The 17,550-nt window shown below is 33.0% G+C and overlaps 1 protein-coding gene across 1 annotated transcript; it reads left to right on the plus strand.

Annotated features, from left to right (window-relative positions):
* The first annotated feature begins 6,985 nt into the window (after positions 1 to 6,985).
* LOC147384716 (uncharacterized) lies at positions 6,986 to 15,872 on the plus strand. The gene is made up of 6 exons (XM_086424724.1): positions 6,986 to 7,986; positions 9,590 to 9,781; positions 9,890 to 10,129; positions 11,841 to 12,058; positions 14,111 to 14,365; positions 15,232 to 15,872. Exons 1-6 carry the CDS (start codon positions 7,563 to 7,565, stop codon positions 15,484 to 15,486), a joined length of 1,584 nt encoding a protein of 527 aa, XP_086280850.1. The 5' UTR covers positions 6,986 to 7,562; the 3' UTR covers positions 15,487 to 15,872.
* The last annotated feature ends 1,678 nt before the right edge of the window (positions 15,873 to 17,550 follow it).

Genomic DNA, 17,550 nt, shown 5'->3' on the forward strand with positions numbered 1-17,550 from the left:
GGGGTTAGGCAAACTCCCAATTAGGAAAACAAGAGCTACAATTTATCATAGGCATGCCCCGAGGCGTCCTTACATATAATGTCCACAATACGATTAGGTCCCTCTACTCGAAAATAATGCCGCCTAAGGAGAGGAGGAAGGAGGCAAGATAGTCGGCAGCTTGGTTGCATTCTCTATAATAGAAATTTTACAAATGTTTTTGTTACATTTATTGTACAAGGGATTTATTGCAATGGTACTTTAGTAAGAAATATTTATGGGTGATGCAGATAGGTCCACACATTTATTGAATATTTTAGATACATCCCTATGTTTTCAAACAGATGATACAAGTCCCTTGGCTTTGGTCTTTTCTTATTGGCTAAAAAATGATCTAAATACCCTTGTCTTCAATTAGGAGTCAACGATGTTTAATGTTTTTTCCCAAAAGTATTTATCTTTAACCCATTGTTTTCAACCTCAAAAAACCCTTACTCTTTCAATCCAAGCTCCTTATCTCAATCAATCATTTCCAAGTTCATCTAAATGAAAATCAATTTTTATTTTCCAAAATCAATCATCTTCTATTTGTCGTTGAAAATGAAAATCCTTATATATTTATACTCAAACTTGCATTATCTACTATTCTCCAAAAAATCTATCATTCTTGAGGCTTGAAGTTTTAAGTAGATAAAATCTAATAGTCAAAGATGTGCATAAAAAAATTTACCCTAATGTCGAAGATAATTGATTTTTGAGAAGAAAAATATAAGATTTTTAGCTAAAGGTTGAAGATGAGGGTATCATGGCATTTTCCCTCGATCAATAAGAAAAGATGATGTCAAGAAACACATGCCATCATATTGAAAACATAGAGGACATGTCTCGTATATTTTCACCGAAACGTGAGTACATGAATCTAAATCACCCAATATTTATTGTCCAAGAACAACAATAATCATTTTTTTTTTACTAAAATATAATAATAAATGTCTTTAAAGTAGGGGTGTCAACAGGTACCCAATTGCCCGATATATCCATAATTGATTAATCAATTTTGGGTCCACTATAAGAGATCCTGTTAGTTTTCAGATCGGTTATTTGTAGTCATTTTAAGGACCCATTAAGAATAGGTATAAATAGTTTTTTTTTCTTAATTATTTAAGATGATACTTCTATTTATTATTTAATAGTATAATTAATTAATAGTGATTACTAATTATCAAGGTATCCCCATGTGTGTCGATCTTTGTGAGATTTACTCAAATCATGAGTTTAGTTCAAGTTGCACATGAATTCTATATGCGGAGAAATTATGTTTTCTAGATTCACTTGTTGATTCCTTCAACATTCATATGTCAAGAGTAAGATAATATTTTAATAAGTATGACATTTTGAATTTTTGGATAGAAAAATCAAAGATTTAATACGAAGTGATTGTAAACTTTAGATTGAAGATTGAGATTGAATGATATAAAGTTAAATTGCCCCCAGAGGTTCAAGATCTTGAAGACTAAATATTATGTAAAGCAATATAAATGGGCTTTTGATTGGAGATTGAAGATGAGGGTATTTTGTCAATTCCACTAGCCTTTCAATCTAAACTAAGGTCAAGGAGCTTATGTCATCGGTTTGACAACATAAGGGAATACCTCAAATATTCAAGAAAACTTGGAGGGATACCTTGTAGTTGCACACCACTTGGACCCAGTGGCCTTCCATCACTTTGAAAAACCACATGCACTCCACCAAAGCTTCATAAACTCTGGATTCAAATTTTCAAGACTTCATGATTTACAGGGGGAGAATTTCTACTAATGATGGTTTTTGTGTAAAATTTGCAAGAACTCCTGGTAAAGATGGTTTTTCTAATCTTCAGTATTCGAGTAAACTTCCTTCCCAGAAATAATAAGAAGGGATAGGATGAAATTTAAGAAAAAGAAAAAGACAAAAAAAAAAAAAATGTATTTTGTTTTGGTTGGAGTGCAATTAGTACTAGGTGATGTGCACCTAGTCAATCCAAATCTAAATCATTATTGATTTAATAAGTTGGTTTATCCTTTACGATAGTTGATAATTTAATGGGCCTAGAAATACCACCCATATCGAATCTAGAACAGTCAATGGATGCTTATCAGTTCAGATACAACAATATCTGAATTCGAATTCAAATCTGACGATGTTCTAACATTCTATCCGAATCCGAATCTGATTATCTTATCGGATATCAGATAATATCTGATTACAATTAGAATAATTTGTATATAAAAAAACATAATTTTTCCTTATCCAACTGATTTTTCATTATTAAAAAAAAAAATATTACATATTATATTATTGTATAAGAAATAAATAAATAAAATAATATATATTATATCATTTATATAAAAAATTAATCAAATAAAATAATATATAGCATATATTGTTTTGAATCGGATATTGTTGGATTCAAAAGGTTAATATCCGAATCCGTATCTGATAAGGATTCGAATATATAAAACGATTCGAATTCGAATTCGATATCCAATTTTTCGAATTTAAATCAAATTCAAAATTTTGATTATTCATTGACACCCCTAATCGAATTCAGGTAGCTCCGACCTAACCAAACACACTTACTACTATCAAGGTTTCTTTCATTCGTATAACCTCAACATGTCTAATTTTGTGGGTTCCAAACGATGAATCTTCACATATAATTTGGATAATATTTAAGAATTTAATGGAACCATTAGAGAATCTTTTAAAGCAAAAAAATAACAAAATTAGATAACCAAAAGGGCAGATTTAATAAAAGAACCACAAAAAATTTTATTTTATTTTTGGTCAAAATTAAAGATTTAGCATAATAATTCTCACCAGTGTATTACATGTCGTGATCGAATCTTTAAAGATGATAAAAATTCAAAAGTGGAGCCATTGAGCTTTGGGCCCACCAACACATGAACAGCTATCAATGATTTTCAGCCATTGATTTAAAATAATATTATTAATCTTTAACAATGGGCCAAACATTTCGATGGAATCAATTAATCAAAATAGGTTGTCTCTTAGCCAACTATATCTCTAGATGACTGGTCCCCACAAACCCAGAAAAAAGGAAATAGAGGATTCGCTCGTTTTCCTAGGAAATTTACCCAAGTTTTCTAAAATTTCATAACTGCCATTCCACCGAAAATTATTTTGATGAAGACGTCTGTACAAAAGTTTCGGTTAAAACATCAGAATGCAACGTGGCACTTCAATGTAAGACCTTTAAAATTCCAACGAATGTAATTATTTAACCTAAGGTTGTCAATGATTCAGTTCGGCTCAGTTCCTATGATATTTGGAACCATAATTTTTATATTTTATCGATTCTAATTCTGATTTTAAAATAAGTGAAACTGAAATCATAACCATAAAAAATCATGGGTACCCGTTAGTTCCAAATTTTAATAATGGAATGAGAAAAATTATTTCAAAATCATTATAATAAAAAATTTCTTCTACAAAATAACATATTATTTATAAAGTATAAACTTAATAATAATTTGTTCCACTAAAATGATGATTTAATAACTTTTATTTTCAAGCATTAAAATATATTTTCTTTACAAGTAATAAATTTAAAAAGAAAGGACTCTTTTTAAATTCAAATATTTAGTTTATATGAAATTTGAAGAATTTTATATCATATATGTTAATTTTAAAATATAAGATTACCTTGAATCATGTATAATGACAAAATATATCGGTTCCGGGTACTCGTGGGTACCCATTCGATAGAACCTAATGGTTCTGGTTCATATCGGTTCGGTTCCATATTAGATCCGACTCTAATCGGTTCCAATAAAAAGAGAACCAAAACCAGGGTTTTTAGTTTCAATTTCGGTTTGGTTTCGAGTAAATGGGTACCCATTAACACCCCTAATTTAACCAAGGATTTTGTTAATGTGTCCAATCGGATTCGAAATAGAAAAATCAAATATTATCTGAAAATTTTAGATATTAAATTCGAATTCGAATAGTTTTATATATTTGAATCCTTATTGGATACGGATTCAGATAGTAACACTTTGAATCCGATAATATTCAATTCGAAATAATATATATATTATTTTATTTTATTTGATTTATTTATTATATAAATAAAATTATATATAATAATTATTTTTTTAAATAAGAAAAAATAAGTTGGATAAGGAAAATTTATGTTTTTTTATTATTTATAATTATTCGAATTCTGATAAGATATTATCCGATATCCGATAAGATAATCAAATTCAAATTCGAAAAAAGTTTTAGAACATTTGTCGAATTTGAATTCGTATATTGGATAAAAATATTGGATTCAGATTCAGATATTACTATATTCGAATCGATAAGCATCTATTGACAACCCTAATCATAAGGGCACATGTTAAAATGCAATAAATAAACTTTGAAAATTGGAATCTGATGGCATTTTGGTAAAAAATAATTTTTTCAAGGTCATTCTTTTCATATAAAATCTAATTTCCAAAGTGTATTTATTGCACTTTGTGCCCTTAGGGGACACACATATTAACAAGACCCTTTAACCAAGGGTGTTAATGGTACGTATTCAACGGGGTAACGAACAGATATTGGAATTGATTGTACGTTTTGATGAAAATTGAGAATGGAAACCTTTTATGTTGAAATATTTTTGCGGTTAAATTTTTTGAGATGTTGATTTAAGAGTTGGGACTATTAGGGATTGAAATCGAGAAAATTAACAATTTTAATTTTGACTTCTATAAGAATCAAAGCAAAATTGAATCAGAAAAAATCCATCAACACTCTTAGTCTCAAGTCTCAATCCATGGTTGAGGTTTCTGCTAAACACACGGTTGAGATAAGAGGAGAAACAAAATTTTCATAGAAACCTATTATTAATTTCAAAGAGATTAATATACATTTTTAAAGATACATTTCTCTAGGGAATCTCTAGGATCTCAACCATTTGATAGAGAGGAGGTCGAAGTTAGTGTTTTATGTGAAATTTGTCACTTTGACCCACCTTTTGAAAATTAATCTCCTGGAATAAAAGAATTTCACACACATACCTCTAGTATGAGAATTTATATAACACTAATGCTGGAGTGACACAGGATTTACTGCAATTCTCATGCGGAGGTGCGCACATAACCATAGATGTGTTTCCTCATGATATGAGTAAAAACCATCTATGGTTACGTGCGCACCTCCAAGTTAGAATTGTGAGAATCACAGTAAATCTTGTGTCATCCCAGCATGACTCTTTGTATAATAATTAGATCTTTGGTGTTATTCTCATACTAACTTATGAGATACTATGACTAAATGTATCATAAATAACATGAGTCGTGAGAAATTGATGCTCTAAAACAAACGCTCTCTAACGTGGCAATGGATAAAACCATAGATATCTTTTTTCTCCGAGATGCACAAGAAAAATATCAATGGTTTTATGTACTGTCACATCAGAGAGTGTTGGATTATCATTAGTCAAATAACATATATTTGGTGATGTAGAAAAATAGGTTATGGTCCAAAATTTTGGCATAATAGAAATTACTGTGAAATATCAAAAATGAGCAATTCCAACAAAGTTAAATCCTTACAGATTAATATGCAATAATAATGATTTAATGAATAAAATAATTTTAGTGCAACTAAATTCGATAAAACCATAAGAATAATGATTTTTTGACACCACCTCTCTTTGACACATGCCTCTGATGTGGCATGTGCTATAACGATAGATTCTTTCATCGAGATACACAACTACACATATTTATGAGGATGTACCATTATATATCCGGAGGGAAAATCTATGGTTTTAATCCATTCCACATCAGGAACATGTGTCAGAGGGGGCGTCATAAAATCACTACTCAAATTATAAATTAAGAAATAGAAATCACTAGGGGTGCAACTCGGTTTGGTTTAAATCGAGAATCGAACCAAACCAAGAGCTTTGGATTAGTTTGATTCGATTTATAATAAATTTCGATTCGGTTCCGAGTTAACAAAATAAAGAACTGACCAATTTGGTTCGGTTCTTGATTCATGCCTTATAAGAACTGAACAAAACTAAGAACCGAATCCTTATATTAAGAAAATTATAAATAAATATTATTAATCCATTTAATAAACTATACTCATTTTTTTATGGATAAATTGATTTTTTTTATAGATAGATTAATGACATTTTTTTGGATAGATGGGATTAATGATTTTCTTTAATTGATGAAAAAACTATTGACTTTCTTGTTAAATTGATACATATTTTTTTTATATTGATGGATAGATATGTTGATTCAATTAGGTTTTTAAGATATTGGCAATCCATAGAACTGAATCAAACCAAACTGACCTTAGCTCGGTTTAGATTGGTTTGGTTCTATGGCAATTTGGTTCAGTTTCGATTCTCATTTAATAGAATTGATCTAGGTCGGTTCGGTTCCGATTTGACCTCAAACCAAACCGAACCAAACCAAATTGCACCCTTAGAAATCACTATATAAAAAATAGTTTTAAAGAAAAATATATATGTTTTATATTCAATTTTATTACTTACGCAAAATTTCTTTTGGATTCATTATCAAATGATTTAAATAGTGCAAAAGTAATCAACAAGGAGTAAGGTAGAAGCTATAAGTAAAATCACACCCCAACCAACTTCTTAGATTATGACTTTAGTGTACATTATTAATTTATCAATGTGGAGTGAATTTGATAAAGACGTCTTTATCAAACTAGCACTCTTCCATCAAAACAATCATCACTCTCACTTGCAATAATATATCTATAAAGAAACATTCCTCTCCACATGCACACACCCACTACTCGTCTGCGCACATCACTCCACGATACTAAAATATCCGTACACTTTAACCGGCAACTATAGGTCATATCCGTTAAAATTGCTTTAGCCAACCACCGCGCGCGACTGGTATCGGCAGTTAATAGATAAGGTAAGTACTTTTACACGTGGAAAATCTACCGTTAATCTACTTCAAATTAAATCCCTAGATCCTTTGTTCTCAAAACCTCTGGTCTGTAATCCACAATTCTAGACTCACTCACAAAGTCACAGACCGAAACCAGAAAAAAAAACTCAGAAAACTGCCATTAATGGCGATGACGGTTAAAGTACGATTCGTCTCGGTTTTCGATCCGAATAAACCTGCAGCAACGATTTCATCATCCACGTCTCTGTCGGCAAGAGAAAGAGAGTATTAGATGCTTTTTCTTTTTTTGACTTTTTAGTCGTTCTCTAAAGCTTTCTGGACAGATCTCGTTTGTTGACTGTTGATCCATTAGGGTTTCTACAAATAGCTTCAAGATCACGCTATTGGAGATACAGTTCTGACTCTGGTGTAATCGCGGAAAATTCGATTTCTTCAAATTAAAACGATCCGTAACTATGAAGATTGGTTGAGATTGATGTTTTGAGTTTGGAATTCCGTAATTTAGGTCGAAAATATCGGTTTAATCGTAGAAAATTCGATTTCTTCGAATTAAAACGATCTCTAGCTACGAAGATTTTGTGAACTTGATGTTTCGAGTTTGAAATTTGGTAATTTAGTTCGAAAATGTCGGAAGTTACGAGATCGATGTCTTTCCAAGAAGAACTCGCGAGTCTTTTGGATGATACAGGGATCCAGTACAGCGGAGATGTATTTGGAACCGATGCATCGACTTTGGATACGAAAACGAGGGGTTTCAATGTTGGTGAGGTTCACGAAGGTGAATCGGTTGAGACGGAGAGTTTTAAGGATCAGATTAAAGGTTTCTTGAAGGCTTCAGGCGAAATGCTTCATGAATTGGGGAGAGGTTGCAAGGATATAGTGGAACAGAGCCTTGGGAGTGAGGATTCGTTAATTGTGAGGAAGTTTGGAGGCCATTGGAAGAAGGTTTCGGGTAGATTGAGATTCCTGAATGATTTCTTGCCCGAGGATCGAGATCCTGTTCACGCTTGGTCGGTTGTATTTTGTGTCTTCACTGTCGTGTTGGCAGGTAATTCAGATTCTTCTTAATGTTTTATGCAGTAAAATTTAAGCGATTCAAGATTGTTTGTTACAATTAAGATCAAAATTAAGCTCTCAGTTCTTCTTAGTGATGATGCATGGAAGATGTTAGATGATCACATTGAACCACTTCAGTTTCAAAACTATTTCTGTCATAGTTTTCAAATCATTATTATTATTTATTTTTTCTGATAGGTTAATGGAGGTTAGTAAAATGAATTTTTAGTTTGTTTAAATCATTGAGATCTTAGATGTAACAGGACCAGCTCTGTTTTAATTCCTTTATTCTTACTAAATCATACAATTTTCTACCAATAAAAAAAAATTCATACAATTTCCTAGAATCAGAGGGCTCTGTTATACATGGACTTGATAGCTGTAGTGAATTGGCCAAAGAGGTCTTCTCTCTTGGTCAATTACGGATTTGATTTTCCTTTGATACGATCTCTATAATGTTGTCATCTGGAAAAATGTACACCTTGTTGTAATTCATAGTCAAAATATATGTGCCCAAAGAAAAAATGATCCACTCTCATCTTTTGTGTGATGGAAAGGACTACTTGTGCTCCTTTAAGGGGCAATTCAGTCTTTTTTCACTGATTCCAAATCTTCTCATAAGGTGCTGCAAGGGGTATGTATTGTTTTTTTCCGTATCTCTTGTCATTTTATAACTATCTTGTCCAATATTCTTTTTTTCTTGATAGATGACTCATCCTATATTCCATGTCCCACCATATATTCAACCATTACTTGCAAAAGTCTTGATTCTTATCTTTATCTGTCTCTTTGTTGAGTATTGTATCCCTTAAGGGTAGCACAATATTAGATGTAATTGTAAAATTAATACTAGTGATGGAGGGTTGAGTTGAGGCTTAGTTATAATTGTAGTCCAATTCTTGTTTAGAGTTGAATCACATGCTCTGATATGCTGTGTATAGTGTATAATGATCCACTCGTGAAAATAATGGAGGATGAATAGTGAATAGATGATAAACTGATTTAATAAAAAATAATGTAAAATGGATATAGAAAGACTCGATTAAATACTTTACAAGAATAACTATAATAACTCCTTCATTCCTTAGATTGCAGCAGATGTGTTGGTTATGTTCTTTAATGTCTATCATCTTGTACCAAAGCTTGAAGAACCCATAGAGTTTTGAAGGTTCGAGAATGTTGTAGATAAATATACTAATTGTCTACAGGGAATGATCTAGAATAATCTAGAAGATTATCTAATGCACCATAAAAGATTTTATTTGCAACGCATAGTGTCTTTCTATTGTTAATTTTGTTCTCCCCACAAATGCGACATTTTTCAACTATTTTAATGAAATATTCAAACTTTACATTTGTCAAAAAAGGTGTAAAATACAGACAAAAAAGTGTATAGTTTTTCTTCTCACTATCATTGGACGTGGAAATGCGAGGTATTTGGCAGTGTTATAGTTTTAGGAATATTAGATTTAATGGTCACCTACCTATCAAACAGAAAAGAATTAACGACCACTTTAATATATATATATGGTTTTGTACATTCAGCTGTTATTATTCTCTGCTTAATGCTTCCTAACTCAAGTAAAGATTTGCAGTACTTAGTCGAAATACGGAACCTAAAAGTCCAGAATCAGTGCCAAAGAAAGTGTACGTACATCCTCCTAGTGCTACTCGCGTCCAGCTTCCAGATGGAAGGTACATGGCATATCATGTACAAGGTGTTCCAGCTGACAGAGCTAGATTCTCCCTGATTGCCTCACATTCCTTTCTTTCTTCCCGCCTTGCAGGTAGGATGACCAGTAGTGTTGATTGCATTTAGTAAACTGGTCTATGGGACATTTAATCTTTGTGAATTTTTGTGTTACGTTATATGTTGCATCTATTTATTTAAACAGGAATACCTGGAGTCAACGAGGCACTACTGGAAGAGTTTGGTGTTCACTTGGTAACATATGATCTTCCTGGTTTTGGCGAGAGCGATCCCCATCCAAACAGAAATCTTAACTCATCAGCACTTGATATATCATACATAGCAGATGCTGTTGGTGTTAGTGACAAGTTCTGGGTGGTGGGGTACTCAGGTGGCGGCATGCATGCCTGGGCTGCTCTCAGATACATTCCTGATAGACTTGCTGGTACGTTGACAATTTATTTTCCTTTTTTTTAAACCCTAATTTTGGCAATATCCCATACTATCTTCTTTCATTTTCAGTAGTCCCCAAGTATGAATCTAGCTTGATCCAACCTTTTATTTTCTGAAATATCAAAACCTGATTATCTTAATTAAATTGTTGAAATTTCTCTTAAGGAGATTATTAGAGACCCGTCTAAACCCAGTAATCTTGATTTTTTCCAAAACTAAGTCACACTGGTGAATTTATCAGATTTACTGGAAGATTTTGTTTTATGCAGTATGCTCCTACTTAGATAAAACGATTAATTATCTCAAGTTTGAATTTGATTAATTGGGAAATGCAGAAGGTTAGTATTTAGACTCCAGTTGACTTTCTAATACGCACAACATGGGGGCATATCAGTAACTTGTAGAGGATAGGGGCACAGTATTTAATGGACTCCTGTCTAAGAGATCTAAAGGGCGAAATATTAGTTTGATCTGATGATATTAACCATCAAATTTTACTCTACTCCTTTGGATGATGAAATAATAATGGTAACGCTCTGAAAGGTTTCTATAGGTCAGATTATCTGATCATACTGGTGTTTGGCTCGTGGATTGTCCTGGGTGTGAGGCCCATTCGGTGCATGAAGCATATGTTGAGAAATTGTGCTTGAGAAAGGATATGTTGGGGCTCCCTTGAGAAATTTGGTTTATTTCCATTGAAGTATGCTATATTACTAAAAGATACCTTGGAAGCTTGGACTTGTTAAGAACTATTTTTATTTCTTGAAAAATTTAGAAATATTTCCACAATCAGTTAATCAGTTCAAAACAGATGCTACTCCTTTTTTCATATAGTGCTCAAAATAATCCCTTAATGTACATCATATGATTTTCATTGAATTGCTAAAAATGATTTTTTTTCTTGATGAGTACTAACACGCCAAACAAATGTCACCAATAAGAATGATGTGCTAACAATTTCATTTTCTTTTCTTTTTTTGTAAGTGCCATTCACTGCAACTAAAGACTTGATATCTCATCCTTATTGAAATTTGATATGAATTTGTGAAAAATAAATTGTTTTGACATTATAAAAGATTCTTAATTTTCATTTAAGTGCAGCAATTTCCAACTTACCAGCGATAAACTAAATGGTCTAACATTTTCCATTGTAGGTGATCAAGCTTTCTTTTGTTTGTCTATCTTACAGTTTTCTTCTTGAAACTTCTCACTTTTTTATTGGGAGTAGTTGTTCTTTTTATTTACTGGATGATTTTCTTTTGTTTTCTACCTTCTAGATGGAACTTTTTTTTTAAATCTAAACTACATGAATAATTTCATTTGAACCAAGGTTTCTCTTTTTGTCATGGAATCCATGAAGTTTGCAGTTCTTTGAAGAAATGAATCATACTGAGTTGCACATAGTAGCATACATGAAAAGATTGGGGTCTAATTTAGCATCTAGCAGCACATTTACTAATTTGTAGCAATATCGTTACACTCCTCTTTTAGTTATTTCTTTTGGTGCTTTATTTGGTTAATTCGTCAATACAGAGAGACTAGGCTTATGAATATTGCTATATTGTTATTTCTCAAAACTGTTGTACTCATTTCTGTCGTTGAAAAAGTTGTGCATTCACGCAGACAATATAACCGACACTTTTATATGTATTTCAATCAGACTTCTTTTTTCCCTGCTTATTAATCTGCAACCAAACTTGCAGGTGCGGCCATGTTTGCTCCAATTGTTAATCCATATGATTCAAGCATGACTAAGGAAGAGAGAGACGGAACCTGGGAGAAGTGGACACCAAGAAGGAAACTGATGTATTTTTTAGCTCGGAGGTTTCCTAGCCTTCTTCCCTACTTCTACCGTCGAAGCTTTCTATCTGGAAAGCATGGTCAGATTGATAAGTGGTTATCATTGACATTGGGGAAAAAAGTAAGTGCATTTCCATTTTCAGATAGAACTAAACCTCTAAATTTTTTATTAATTGCAATTCCAAAGGAAAAGTTACTGTAGGCTTCCAAAAATTGCACAAAGTGTTTGATGACTTCCTTAACAAAGTTACCAGCCATGAGAGAAGATTATTTGATTTTCTATAAAAGATGTTGGATTTGATGCATATGTGCAGCTACTACTAGAGAAATCTCAGTTTATTCCCCCAATGCCCATCTTTCACTAGAAAGTATATGCGAGAGATTTAGTTACAACTTTCAATGTATATATGGTAGTCTAGTTGGGACCTTCTTATATACTATGCTTTTAGTAACCAGTATTTATGTATGAATATATCCTTCTCTCACGTTTTTGGGAGTATCTTTAATATTTACCAAACACTTAGCAACAACAAAAAACAAAAACCGACTTGTCAACTTTCCAATTTCATGATATTGTCCCCATGGATATTCAGGATGCAATTTTTTTTCTTTTTTTCTTTTTATGAACACAATCTCTTGATGAGTGTTGTGTTATCCGCCTCCACTCCCGGGTGTCATGTACTCACATATTGTGCTCCAGTTCGACCCGTAACCCTCTTATATTCATAGTTGTGCCTTCCCCATCTGATCCGTCCTTTGGAGTAAATGGTTTGTCAACATAGTATCAGAGAGCTAGGTTCGTATGGGTCATGGGTTCGAGTCTCCTCCAAGGAATTTTCCACCCTTATGGGTGAGGGGGAGTGTTGAGTGTCTGTTATCCGCCTCTACTCTCGGGTGTCACGTGCTCACGTATCGTGCCCCAATTCGACCCGTAATCCTCTTATATTCATAGTTGCGCCTTCCCCATCAGATTGGTCTTTGGGGGTAAATGGCTTGTCAACATCTCTCACATTTGTCCAATCTGTGGCATAAAGTTGGCTGCCAGTGTAGATGCATTTTTATCTCAATATATGCTTGTTAATTTGAGGGGATGAGCCAAAAAATGAGAGAAAAAATTTGGTGACATATTCTTGAATAAGAGGATGGTGGTGCTGATCATTTGGGTAATTTTATGGACCAACATTGTTGAAAGAGGGTTTTGACATTCTAGACTATTTCTACAAGAACGGTTTTTCTTTATTGTGTAAATGTTTTCCTTGTTATTGTAGTTTCTGGAGACAGTAGGCAGGAAGGGTCTAGCAAGAAATAAATGCTAACGACAGTGCACTATCTAATTTTAAAATAGGGCCCCTCATTTGTTTCACGATGGTCTCCTTGTCTTCTTCATCTTTGCTTGTTAAATGCTCAGTTTTGGGTTTGTTAAAGATAAACGAGAAAATGCAAGGATCAGAATAGAAGTGTTGAATGGTGGTGGTGCTATTCATAATTTTTGGAGGGTGAACAAGCGTTTAATGGCTTTAATGGCTTCATGAACATTTTATTTGCATCAAAACATATTTTGTTCTGACAGATATGGTGATCTTTGAGAACTGTTCGTATCTAAATGAAAGAGTAAGAGATTATTGACCACCTTCCATCATTTGTCTTAACTTGTTCGTATCATCCCGTAGACAGTCAAAAAGGATCCTATTACAGCTATTTATTTCCAAGTTTATTTTTTCTTCGAAGAACCTTTTCTTGCTGCAACTAAAGAGTAATACGGTAAATTTTTGCTAGTAATTTAATTACTCCAGACCGACCTTGTTCAGTATATAAAATGGTTAATGAATAATCTATATAAAGGGTTTGTATGGGTTGCAAATGGAAAATGGACCGGATACTGGATTTCCCTGGAAAATGTAATTTTCAGGTGTATGATTGAGCATTTTCTCTGGAAAATAAATTCCCGCCCAAAGCTATTTTCCCTCTCCGTAATGTCATTCTCTGGCTATTACCCCTACACTCCCAAAACTAAAAACCAACTCTCTTTTTGACATTTTCCTAGGAGCCATCAAATGGTGGAACTCATTTTCCCTTGAAAATGAATTCCCTGTCATCACACAGACCCAAACTTACAATTGAAATGGAATTTTGATTATTGTGATGATTATTAATATAATGTTGATTTATACAGGATAGAACTTTGATAGAGGAGCCAGTGTTCCAAGAACTTTGGCAGAGGGATGTGGAGGAATCAATCCGTCAGGGAAATCCAAAACCATTTATTGAAGAAGCAGTATTACAGGTTTCTCATTGGGGGTTCAGCCTAGCAGACATTCAGATTCAAAGGAAGCGTCAGGGGAAAGGCATCCTCCCTTGGCTCAAATCCATGTATAAACAGGTTGAACTGGAGTGGGCTGGCTTTCTTGGTCCAATACATATTTGGCAGGTCTGCAATTGTCTTCCTCTTCAGTTCTTCTTTCTTTGCTCTTAGAGTTGAAATAGGGATCGAACTCATAGAATACTTGGTTCCTTTATTCTTTTTCCTAATTTGAACTAAGAAATACTTATTATTGGGTCCTAAGTTATGTGTTTTTTCCTAAAGTGTGTAAACAAACTCTGATTTAGAACACCTAAAGTGTGGGTGCCAATAAATCAGGTCAGCCGAACTCAAAAGGATGGCCTGCCACTATGTAGCAATGCATTTAGTATATGCTTGTGCTGGATGGATATACATCCAAAGGCCTATATAATAGGGGTGCAACTTGGTCCAGTTCAAACCGAGAACCGAACCAAACCGATAGCTTTGGGCTGGTTTGGAATAAGTTGTTTGGTTCTGAGATGAGAAAATGGACTACCTTTCAATTCGGTTCAGTTCTTGGTTTAAGGTTTTATATAACCGAACCAAGCCAAGAACATAATCCTTAATGACTTACTACTTTTAGGAGTTAGGACATAGATTAATGACTTTTATTTTTGATTGATGGATTAATAACTTATTATACGAAATTTCATGTTCATTATTTATTTATTTGTTTTTTTCCCATTAAAAATATGTTGCTTCCAAGAATGTTGATAGGATATTGGCAACCCATAGTACCGAACGAAACCAAACCAACCTAACCTTAATTTGGTTTGCTTTGGTTCAGTTCTATGGGTAATTTGGTTCGGTTCTGGTTCTTATTTAGTGGATTCCGATTTGATGCCAAACTGAACCAAGTTGCACCCTTGGTATACAGGAGATCTCCATTTCAAGATCAAAACATTGCTAATTATTCAACTCTATTTTTCTATTAACATTCCACTACTGAACAGGGAATGGATGATTTTGTTGTCACACCATCAACGACCGAGTTTGTTCGACGACTCGTACCAGGGGCTACGGTACATAAGCTCCTCGGTGAGGGCCACTTCTCCTATTTCTATTTATGTGATGAATGCCATAGACAGATATTTTCTACCCTTTTCGGAAGCCCCCAAGGTCCACTCATCGTAAATGCGGACGTGGATCAAACTCCATTCGAAGGGGACTCGAAAAATACATCTCTTACAGATTCTACCACGGACTGAAATACGACAATTTCTGATTTAGTTTCAGCTTAAATTGGGGTAAAATTTTGTAAATACCACAGTTCCGCTCCATTAAATCATGGAGCAAGAAAGCTTTTATATGCGATGCGGTCGATGGTAGTTACAGATGTACGTCCGCAGTTCGGAGAGCAGAGCAGATGTAGTAAAAACCAAGGGAGGGAGCGAGCGATTGAGCGGGAATTTTCTTGGGAAATGATAGGTTTTTATGCTTCAACCCCACTTGTTTATCTTAAAAATATTTGAATTTTAAATATTTTTATTTTATTTGACTAAACTACACCCTCTGAATGTGGATTCAGCTATTACCTCTTCTGTTAAATATCTGCACTTTTATTTCATTATCAGAATAATTCTCTTACTACCTACCTTGCCTACCTACAAAGCCAAAAACAGGATTCATAAACAATTGATTGAAGAGGACCGTTTGATGGTATGGATTTCTGAATGTTGCCTCCACCACAAGTAATCTTTTATGGTTTGGTAAATTACATTTTGACCCCCTGTAGTTTGGCATAATTTCATGTTGACGTCCTAGAGTTTTGATATTTGCATTTACCTCCCTTGTGGTTATCTAAGGGGCTCATTCCCCTCCCCCTTCCCCTTCCCCTTCCCTTTACTTGCCGTCAACTAAAGATTTAAAAACGGATTTTTATTTTTGAAAAGACCATTTTACCCACCATTTTTAAAATATTATTTTTCTTTATGAACAAAGTATCCCGTGTCAAAAAATGGGTTAATAATGTGAATACTTGGAGGGGCATATTTAATTATAGTTTTAAAAGTTATTTTTTTAAATAAGAAGGGTAAAGTAGTAAAATAACATCTGAATTTTCACTCTATTAGTGAAAGGGGAAGGAGGTAACTGGAATTATCAAAACATTAGGGGGTTAACATGGAATTATGTCAAACTATAGGAGTCAAAGTATAATTTACCCTTTATGTTTTAATTGATATCTGATCAGGAGAAATCCTTTTAAAGCTCTAATTGGAGGTCAAAAAATAAAAGGAAGGAGATGGTAATTGGGATTCGATCTCAAGACCTCTAGCATTGGCCATATCACCAATTCGGGAGTTTTCTTGAATGGTTTTGGTGCATTGTGGTCGATATAACGATACAAACCCTATTCAATTTCAGGAGAATGAAATTAGAATAGATTATAGAACATTTAATGTTTCAGAAAATTTTGGATCATTTTCAAATATTCAATTTCATTTTTTTCTAGACTGAAATATTGCCTCTAGATCTTGGTTGATATAATATGATAAAACTACTATTATCATCTCCTTTTTATTATAGATAGATTATTTTTTAATACAATAAAGGTATGTTTGAATGTCATACAAATTTTCAGCAAAAACAAAAATAAATACAAGATTAAAATGCTAAAATTCTTTTAATAATTTTGCAAATTTGTGTTGTTAAAATGTTATTTTCTATTTAATACAATTATAATCAGACAAATATTATTGACTAAAATTCACATTAAATAATATATTTATGGATAATAATGAAGTAACATTAAAATGTACATTCTAATGTGGTGGTGCACACATAATCTTAAATGCTTTCATCGAGATACGAGTGAAAAGCATCTATGGTTATGTGTGCATCAAAACTTCAGAATTGATGTACATTGCAATGCTACTCCAACATGACTCTAATTTTAAATTAGAAACATACATTTAAATAATTCCAATACCTATAATAATAATAATTTTTTAAGTAATTCGTCTTTTCCCTATTCTTTAAAACTTAAAAATGCTCATATTCACCGTCTTTGAAAAAATAGCACTATTATAAGTTCAATGTAATAATAAAAATGCATTTTAGAAACACCCCCTTGTAAAATTGATGATATTAGATTTACACCCTTGAAAAATGCATGATTAGACTCACCCACCCCTTACCATAAGTCAATGTTGTTTTTTGTTGATGATCTAAAGGTGAAATTTTGATTTAGTAATTTAAGTATTCAAAGAGCATTTTGAAAAGAATAAAAAAAAAAAAAAAACCAAAATTTCACCAATAAATCATCAAGAAAA

This window comes from Akebia trifoliata, chromosome 15 (assembly GCF_017979445.1).
Source record: "Akebia trifoliata isolate Shusen 1 chromosome 15, ASM1797944v1, whole genome shotgun sequence".
Taxonomy (NCBI): Eukaryota; Viridiplantae; Streptophyta; class Magnoliopsida; order Ranunculales; family Lardizabalaceae; genus Akebia; species Akebia trifoliata.